The sequence below is a fragment of the Corylus avellana genome, chromosome 8, assembly GCF_965113065.1.
Source record: "Corylus avellana chromosome 8, dhCorAvel1.hap1.2, whole genome shotgun sequence".
Classification (NCBI taxonomy): domain Eukaryota; kingdom Viridiplantae; phylum Streptophyta; class Magnoliopsida; order Fagales; family Betulaceae; genus Corylus; species Corylus avellana.
This window is the reverse complement of record NC_142497.1, coordinates 1,988,607-1,998,913: the sequence shown is the minus strand read 5'-3', so window position 1 is coordinate 1,998,913 and position 10,307 is coordinate 1,988,607. Positions and strand designations below refer to the sequence as shown.

General features: G+C 35.5%; 1 protein-coding gene across 1 annotated transcript; it reads left to right on the top strand.

The window, feature by feature from the left end:
- The first annotated feature begins 7,839 nt into the window (after positions 1 to 7,839).
- On the top strand, positions 7,840 to 10,307 carry LOC132164034 (zinc finger protein WIP2). The gene is made up of 2 exons (XM_059574441.2): positions 7,840 to 8,479; positions 9,718 to 10,307. The coding sequence occupies exons 1-2, from the start codon at positions 7,973 to 7,975 to the stop codon at positions 10,153 to 10,155; spliced, it is 945 nt and encodes a 314-aa protein (XP_059430424.1). The 5' UTR covers positions 7,840 to 7,972; the 3' UTR covers positions 10,156 to 10,307.

The following is a 10,307-nucleotide window of genomic DNA, read 5'->3' as shown; positions in this document are numbered from 1 at the left end:
TTGTGTATTTAACGTAACATATATAGCATCATGTCATTATGTATTTCTCTTTTTTTTTTTCTTTGGTGTGTGTTTACAGCAATGCTCGGTAAAAAATAAAACATGTATAAAACATGATATGTGGTGTGAGGATCAGGCCCCCAAGGAAGCTTAATTCTCTAGATTTGTATAATTTTGCTTGCGTTAAAGATGCTTTTGTGGCAGATCATTTAAAGATTTCTAGTGGCTCTCATAATTGGAACGTAAGCTTTATTAAATCGGTTTATGATTGCGAGGTAGATGTTTTTGTTTTGCTTTTTAATTTATTATATTCTTTCAAATTGGGGCGGGGAAGTAAAGACAAGCTTTGTTGGACCCCTCCAAAAGAGGCTTGTTTGATGTTAGATTGTTCTACATCGTCCCTCTTGATAGTTCTTTCCGATGGAAGAGATTTTGGCGGAGTATGGTTCCCTTAAAAGCAACGTTCTTTACTTGGTTAGCCGCCCCATGGAAGATCCTTCAAGAAGTGTCACGATTGGAGTTGTACTCGATTGTAAGATGCTAGCTAGTGCCTTATAATTAAAATGCTATTTTCAGTTGTTTTGGGCTACCATTAGTGAGTTATATGCCCACCCTCAAAGTGCAACATGTGGAAAATTATGTCATCTTGTCTTTTGTGGTTTTTTTTTTTTTTTTGTAAGGAAAATAAATGATTTTTTTTTTTTGAAAACCGTGAGAAAATAGTAGTAGACAGCTGCTTTAGCATTTCTTATTAATGCACTTGATTTTCATGTTTTTTTATTTATTTTTATTTTTTTGGTTTTTTTGCACTTCTAGCCAAGTGTCTCTCTTCAGAAAATTTTTATGTTAAGCTAAAAGAAGAAAACAATTTGAGGAATTTGTTTTTTCTTCATGTTTTTGAAAAATAATAGTTTATTTTTAATATATATATATATATATATATATATATATATATATATAAAAGTTAGTTAATTTTCTTTTATTATTAATGTTTTTTCGATACAATAGATGCATGCATCTGCAATGAAAATTCCTCGGGGATGCATATATCGTGTAATAGACAGAGAGGTAGACAGGGTTATATATATTAGAGTCTGAAGCAACAGACAAATTTACAGGTTATGATTCTGAAAAGCATTCGATGAAGAAGAAGCAGCAGCAGCTGCAGCAGCAGCGAGAAAATGACAAGCCTTGCAGAGAAGTGAGAAAAACCGTGCGATCGAGAGAGAAATAAGCGCTACAAAATTTGTGAAGTGACGTCAATACTTTATATGAACAGTGACTCCATATTTAATCATCACTCTGAAACCGCCTTTTTCCTCTGAAATTCCCTTACGTGTCGATCTCAGAGCTCCCCACAAAGTGTCCCACATGTTTCTTCGGCAGACTTATGCATGCAAACACAGTCTTCTTTTTTATTTTAATCATCAATTTATTTATTTATTACTCTTCTTCACTTTGACTGTATTTATTAATTGTTTGACAGATTTGGGAAATCTTCGAGCAAGGGATGCTGAGGCATGAGAAACTTCATTGCAAATTGCAATCCCAAAGCGGACGTGTGAAACTACAAATATGGAAGGAAAATAATATATATATATATATATATATATATATATATATATGGGAAAATGCACTTTATTTCTTGAAGTTCGACATATTTTTTAATTTGAACTCCAATATTTAAAAATTTATAATATACATTCATAAAGTTTCAAAAATTTGCAATTTAAACCCCACATTACTAATCACTATCCGAGTAGACGAAAATTCGATCCACCAAGTGAGACGTATGTGACATTTTTGGTCTTACTCTCCCCAAATTGCCCCTAAAAAAATATATTAAAAAAAAAAAAATGGGAATGGCTACGACCACCCCCATCTGGCCGAATTGGGGATGGCGAGCCACCCCACGGTCAGAGCCATCCCCAAGGAGCCAAAGAGGGTGGTCAAACCCACCTCCAAACCGGCCATTTGGGGTGGCCCAAGGAGCCAAAGTGGTGGCCAAAGCCACTCCCAACTTCGGCCATTCCCTTTGCCTCCTTGGAAGTGGCCGAACTACCCCCAAATGGCCGATTTGGGGGTAGCGAGCCACCCCAGGCCACCCCCAAATGGCCCAAGGGGGTGACTCATATTTTTTTTAAAAAATATTATTATTATTATTATTATTATTATTATTATTTGGGCAATTAGGAAAAAATAACACTAAAAATGTCACGTGCGTCTCACGTGGTGGAATTTCCGTCTACTCAGACGGCAATAAGTAACAGATGGTTGGAATTGAAAATTTTTGAAACTTCAGGAAGGTACATTGTTAATTTTTAAACATTAGAGTTCAAATTGAAAAAAATGTCAAATTTCAAAGGAGTAAAATGCATTTTCTTCACACACACACACATATATATATATATATATATATATATATATATATATATATATTCTGGTCTACGGAAATAGAGGTACATGTTTGAAAATCTCAGAACAGAACATGGGCAGGGAGACTCGAACATCTCACAGAGGACATACTCGTGCTCTCTCGGAAACAGTATATAACAAGGAAGCGTGAGTTCATATTTTAATTTTTAAAATGGACTTTTAAGATACCCTCTACAATATTAAAACTATTCTTATACATTTTGTTTTTATTTTTTATTTTTTCCCTTCTTCTTTAAGGTAATGCTATACATTAACATCATATTTTAAACAAACGTAGATGAATAGTGTCACATTAACGAAGTAAAATAAAAGTGTAATTTTTAACATTTTTTCAAATATCATTAGCACGGGTTGTTGTAATCCGATCATGTACTCTTTGCCCTAATTGGGATTTATACATTGTGTTAGATTTGACTTGATGCACTTTACTTGGCCATGGAATGGGATGGGGGGGGACTCATATACTTAAAAGCTCTTTGAACTATAATTACATTTGCATTTACGCATTCAAACTCTGAAAAGTGGCATTGGGACCTCTTAAATTACTATCACGTGTCAAATTAGGCACTCTATTACTATTAGGAATTGACATTAAAATGAACGAAAAAGTAATTGCATGTGCTTAATTCTCTTCTTACCTAAATGTCCTTAAAATTATTTAAAAATAAAAACATAATTTAAAAAAAAATTACTAAGATTATCTTTCTAAATAAACGACCACTTTGGCCACTCCCTCAAAAATGAAAAAAAGGAGGTGGTAGATATGGGGTTAGTTTTGCCACCCCCAAACTTCTTTGTGCCCAGCCTTCATTTAACCAGCACCACGCTGCGCTGCTTGCCGCTCCCTGAAGTGATTTGGGTTTTTTTATTCAATTCGATTTTCTTAAAACTAGATCTACTCTCCTTCGTTAGTTCTGTCTTCCAACGCGCTAGTCCACCAGGTTTGTTAACTTCCCACTGCCGCCCTCCACGTTTTGCTCTGACCACCATGAACCGGCATGTGGATCTCACTCTCTGAAATGTGTATCCCACGCACCGATCTGTGTGCTCTAGCTGCCATGCCCCCACCATGCTGTTGTTTGTTGGTTCTTTTGTTTTTTTTTTTTGTTTTTCTGTATGTTCTTATGTATTTTGTTGTTGTATTTGTTAGTTTTTGGTCTTTGACTTCTTCTATTTACTTGGCTTGATCCAATTGTAGAGTTGCTTATGACATTGTGTTGGTACCTCTCTATTCATCGATTCCTCATTTGGATAGTGATAGTGCCTTTCCAACTTCATCTTCCTTCCTTCTAGTGGTTGTTGCGGTTTCCAAGCGAGTGTTGTTTCTGGTAAGGTTGAAAGGTATTCTGAGGGTCATACCTTGTTTGCATCCCTTGTATTGAGGTTAGGGTAGGGTTGAATGGTCTCGCAACCGTCATGCCTCTGCCTGCGACCTTTCTTTTAGTGCTTTTATTGTTCTATGTGGCCCATTTTGAGAGAACCACATCAATTTTTGACCAATTTCCTACTATTTGGTTGTATTTTTACACTATAATTTTCGTTTTGAATTTATTGTTAGAGAGTCCACTCCTATTTTCGGTTTTTTGATTCTTTTACCCCTTTCCTAATTTTTCCTTTCAACCGGAGGAGGGGGGGGGGGGGGGGGGGTTAGTTTCCTTGAAATACGAAAAATACTTTCTTATCCAAAACCCTTTTGTGAGTAGCTTATAATTAGGTGGTAGAACTTGGTCATGGGGGTATTATATATGGTCCTAGCTAGATTCAATAATAAGTGACTGCCCATGGTGAGTCTTCACCATGAGAGCTGGTGCTTTTTTTTTTTTTTTTTAATAATATATATAGTGTAAATTTTTAATTATTGGCTAAATGTTCGGTGGTCAAAATGGATTCAAAATGCCAAATCACTATGGGCGTCTTTTCGGACAGGATTTCAGTGCTGCACAGTTAATTTGAATCTCAAGAGCCTCGTCTGCAAGCCCATCTGCATGTCGTCCGAACGAGAGAGAAAAACAAGAAAACCCGAGAGTTTCATCTGCAACCTCGTCTATAAGCCGTTTGAATGCGCCGCAGCAAAAGAACACAGAAAGCGATGCTGCCCTAGCCCCGTTCGGACGAGCTCATTTACCGTCTTGACGGCCCGTACCTTCTAGGTCTATTTTACATTGTAATTGAGTTCTACCTAAACTAGGGGTCTTTAGGCTTTATATATATATATATATATATATATATATATATATATATATATATATATATATATATATATATCTTTACAGATCTGTATATGTACGAATTCTGCATCTAGAGCTCGGAGTTTGTGCTAAGAGAGTCCTTGATATAGAGCGTTTATTCTCTCTCTTAGAGTGATCGTTTGATCTTACTAGGTGATTGTTGAAGTGAAGTCAACCGGAATTCCGGTGAAGGGAGATCACGTAGAAGGATTGCGCCAGCTGTCTCTGGAAATGGCTACTGTGGTAGAAGGCAAGTGGGTCGCTTGTCTTATACAAGAGAGTGTCAATTGCAAATGTTTTGTAAGTGTAAACTTCTTGTAATTCTTATTCTTTTACTGATTTAGTTGATTTCCTGGGTTTGGCTGCTTTAGAGAGGTTTTACAATTTAGAGAGTTCTCTAAATGGTTTCCTTTTTGCAACCAAAATATCTGTGTCACTGCTTTACATATTTTGGTGAATGATTGATTGGATTGTTTAATTTTAAATTCCGCTGTTATTTTCATACACCTATTCAACTCCCTTCTAGATGTTGTTAGGAGTCGTATATTAGGTTTTTCATGTAGTATCATATATCTTCCAAAGAAGCCAAACGAATCTTAATTATTTGTTCTCTCTTGTTCTCATTTAAAACAAATATCCCTAAATGAATCATCGAAATGGAAGATTAAAATCAAGCTAATTAATCTTGCCCAACTCAAGAATTAACTCATCTTAAAATTGTTAATATTAATTAATGTTGTTGGGTCATGAAATGTCTCTGCTTAAACATTTTCCTCCATTATTATAGTGAGGTTGTTGAATTTAGGCTGAAAGGTGAAAGCTAAATTTGCTATAAAAAATTTCATTGACTGAAGAAGACTCACTTTATAGAGCTAGAGGTGAGAGTAAAGCTAAGGCTAATCTGATGGTACGTACAATTGTTCCATTGGTATCCAAATCCTCCGAATTGTCCCCATGCTAAAATAGTAAATTACCCATGAAATAAATGAAATTCCCACAGCCGACAGTTCTGTCGAGATCATCATATCCTGACTCTTTATATAATTAAAAGGTCCCACTCAATTGTACACTTTGAATTAATCCCATCCATCCAATTCTTTACTCGATCTGATCACGTTATTTATTTGTATAGTAGGATAAGCAAAAGGATCTAGGCTCTAGCATTAGCTAGCTAGGTACGTTCTCAAGGGGGTCGAGTAACATGGGAAGCCATGTACTAGCTCGCAGTGGTTGTTTTCCATTATTTACGTTTTATGTCCTTCCATAACATCTCCATCGGGTGCAATAAATTGCTCGTATTGCATATAGTACTAAGTCTTATGTGAAAAGATATTTTGTCTTTATCGTTCATCTTTTATTTTAATTAATTATTTAAGGAAAATTTAAGATTGCAAATGATCAGGAAAATATTAAAACATTAATTAAGTAATTAAATTAACCATTCTTTATTGGCTTAACTTCTTAAGATAATTAAGTGGTCATGAGTGAGGATTTAATAATCTATTTCTGCCTTCAGCTCCAAAACTTGAAGAGATCAATTAAAACACCTTTTAATCAATTAGTGATTCAATATATATATTCATTCATAATGCTTCCTTTTGCTAAAGATCATCATATACTTAAAAGACCTATTTAATGGAAAGCAATCATTATATAACTCGCAAAATTAACTCTCTTCTTTATTTTTGTTATTTAACTTATTCTCTTTTTGATTCCAGGGGATAGCTGCACAATGATTAATAGTGTCCCAAGAAACAAAGATTACTAGCAATTCTACTCTTACAGCCATTAGGGGGTGGTAAAACATAATTTTAAAGGGTTTATTCCATAAAAACTTATAATTTTGAGAGAATTTTTAAAATTTGAAAAATTACTGTCCCAAGCCGGGCTATAGTTCCGCCCTGGAGGCCATTTGGTGGTTCATTTATACCCTTATGGCCATTTGTTGTCAATTGTGCTTAATTCATTAAGAATGTCTTAAGGGAGTTATTTATATGTTACACAATTATACTACACGGAGTTATTTCTCAGTGCTTTTGAAATCCTAGAGAATTATTTGTCGCAACCTTAGACCAACTTAACAAATTTCTCTTATGTTTTTTCGCTTCACTAAACGATATGGTAAATGATTTTACTCTCCCCTAAAGATTAAACATCTTTTCAAAACTACTTTTTTATTATTCTTTCACAAAAGGCAACACATTTGTATCATATCAATCAATTCTTATTATTACTCAAACAAAAACATTTACCAAACACACCCTAAAAGTCGGGGGTGACAAGCATTAGTCTTTCTCCAATTCCCCATCACTCAATCCAAATAAATATAAACAAATTAAGAAGGGACATGATCTAAGATTTTTGTGTTATCGAGTTATTAAACTGAATAAATTACTGTTTACTAAGGATTATGGTAATATTTGTTCTCATGATACGGGGTGTAACTTGGAACTTGGAAGCAAGAGTTTAGACATGTCTTTTGGACATGAAAATAGACTCTTATATATATATATATTATATTAATTGCAGAAGAAATGAATTAAATTAGGCAGATGGGGCTCGGGTATTGGAGACCAGAGAGAGAGAGAGAGATCGAGATGATCAAAAACAGTGAGAGTCTGTGAGGCGACCAGGGCGCACCCACCAAAGCAAATGCTGTGTGGGATTGGAACTATTTGTTTCCCAAGGAGGAGAAAAACGCAAGGCAAGAGAGGATCATCTTACAACAACAACCCATGCTGCTTTATAATTGTATACGTATATATGCTTCTTCTTCTACAAAGTATATTCTCTCTGGTTTTGGGAGACAACCTCCAAACCTAATTATATTTTTGTCTTTCAAACTCTATTCTCGGTGAGGTAATTTTTTTTTTTTTTTAAACACTCCCTTTCACACACTGTCCCATAAAAATAGCTGGGTTCTTTCCAAGTCCCAAGATTATCTTATTTTCTCCCCTCCCACACTTCCCCTTTTCACCTCTCTCTCTCTCTCTCTCTCTCTCTCTCTCTCTCTCCTCTTTAGCATAATTTGTACCCATTGTTTAGTCATACTTCACAAGTGATTTCTTGTCTCTCCTTTTTTTTACTCAATTGGGTTCACTTTATCAACCTTGATTTTGTACAATTTTTCTTTTTTCTTTTAGCCATTCACCCTTAGATTTCCTTTAATTTGGTGATTTTGTTCAATCTCTCCCTTAAAAAGTTTTGATCACCACCTTTATCTCTCTCTCTCTCTCTCTCTCTCTCTATAATATTAAGACACCCATCTACCCAAAACTTCTCTTCTCTCCTAGCTCCCACCTCTCATCATGAATGATCCCTACTCCTCCAATTACTTAACTGGATGGTTGAACTACAATTCTCTCCGCCACCACCACCAGTACTTCTCTTCCTCCACATCTTCTTCCAATCAATCTTTTTATTCTCCTTACAACACAAACTCTTTCAGTACTTGCTTTGAATCCTCTCCTCCCTCTCCTCCTCTAAGAGAAGCTCTCCCCCTCCTCAGCCTAAGCCCCACAAGGCATCATCATCATCAAGAATCCTCCTCCTTTACTACTTCATCTGCTGCTGATGATCATCATGACACCCTGGCAGTTTCTCTTCATCTAGGGTTACCAAGCCCCAGCTCTGCTGATTTGACCTCACGCCTCTCCTCCACCGCCATCTCCGATAAAGATGACGTCACTCTTGCTTCAAACAGGCTCAACAAGGGACAGTATTGGATTCCTACACCGGCTCAGATTCTGATTGGTCCAACTCAGTTCTCATGCCCCCTTTGCTCCAAGACCTTCAATAGATACAACAACATGCAGGTTTGTTAAAAAAAAAAGAAAAAAAAAAAAGGTTTCCTTTCCCTTTTCCTTTTCCTTAATTCAAACCTCTCCCATCCATTTCTAATTATCCTTTTAATTTTGATGAAAAAGAGGACATCTACACTTCTTTTCTAGCTAGCTTGATTAATTCAACCTTTCACTTTTATATGGGTCCTTAGGGTTTTCCTTTCCCTCTTGCTGTTTTGCTTTAGATTTATAATATACACAACACATTTTGTCTGACAATTTGGAGTCTTTTTTTTTTTTTTTTTTCATCCCCACTCTCCTCTTTTTATCTTTTTGCATGATTTTTGGGTTTTTGGAATTCAAAAAAAATAAGAATAAATCTACCTGGTCCAACTGAGAATAAGATCAGTACCCCTCTTTATGTGATTGAACAACACAACCTTATGCTTTTTGCACCTTGAACTTTGTGTAATATTGCACATAACTAGTTTTTCCAGGGCTCTCATCAGATGATCTTCTCCAAACCACCCCATATACTATAACTAGTACATGCATGAAAGCCCCCATACATGGTATATATATTGCTGCATCTGTAAATTATAAGAGTATCACTTTCCTTAAACGTGAGCCGTTTGCCTTCAATATTTGTTCTTTTTTTTTTTGTAGAGACAAAATGCAAAGAAGGAAGAATCCAGTTGGAAATTAAGAACCCTATAAAAACCTGTTGTTTTAACCTCTCTAGTGTTATTAACTTACAGTCTACCACTTGATTTGAGAAATATGAAGCAAAAACAATTCAAATTCGGTAGCAAAATTTCAAAGCACCACACATGCAGAGCAAACCCCTATCAAAGTACTAGTAAACCAGAATATATATATATGAATGTTCTTTGCCCAAGTGGACTCAGCCGAAAGACACCTGAATCTTGTAGCAATATATATATATATATTAAATGGGATGCTTCTATTCAATTTTTTTATTTTTTTATTTTTTTTTATTTTTGTGAGGTGTTCCCTTTCAACTTCTTATTTTTTCTTTTTAGCAAAATTTAAGCTTAGGACTAAACCCATCTTGATCTATCCAAAAGCTTAAGCGGGCAAGAAATAGTTAATTTAATCGTTTAATTAATTTATATTCTTTCACACATGTGGGAAGAGAAAGTCAAGATATTTACTATGATATTATGTTAAACCGGATAAAAAATAGTTAATTTAATCATTTTTTTAAAAAAAATTGATTTGATTGGTGGATGGTTGATAATAATTTGTAGATGCATATGTGGGGGCATGGATCTCAATATAGAAAAGGGCCGGAGTCTCTAAGGGGAACACAACCAACAGCCATGCTTAGGCTGCCATGCTATTGTTGTGCAGCAGGGTGCAGGAACAACATTGACCACCCAAGGTCAAAGCCACTCAAAGACTTCAGAACCCTCCAAACCCATTACAAGAGAAAGCATGGGATCAAGCCTTTCATGTGTAGAAAATGTGGCAAGGCCTTTGCAGTGAGAGGTGATTGGAGAACCCATGAGAAGAACTGTGGCAAGCTTTGGTATTGCACTTGTGGTTCTGATTTCAAACACAAAAGATCTCTCAAAGATCATATCAAGGCATTTGGAAATGGCCATGCAGCTTATGGAGTTGACTGTTTTGAAGAGGAAGATGATGCAGCCTCTGAAATTGAGCAAGATAATGAATCCTCTCAGTGAGACAGATCGATCGATGGAACCCAATAGCTAGCTGAAAAGATTGTTGAATTTTATTCGATCTCATATTTTGAGCTCATCTATATATATCATGATGGATGCTTTACACAATCTATTTGGCTAATTATGCAAGAACATATTTTATATTAGCATTA

Coding starts and splice junctions, on each gene's coding strand:
- LOC132164034 (XM_059574441.2), top strand. CDS start 7,973: ATGAATGATCCCTACTCCTCCAATTACTTAACTGGATGGTTGAACTAC. Junction 8,480..9,717: donor ATAGATACAACAACATGCAG/GTTTGTTAAAAA, acceptor AATAATTTGTAG/ATGCATATGTGGGGGCATGG.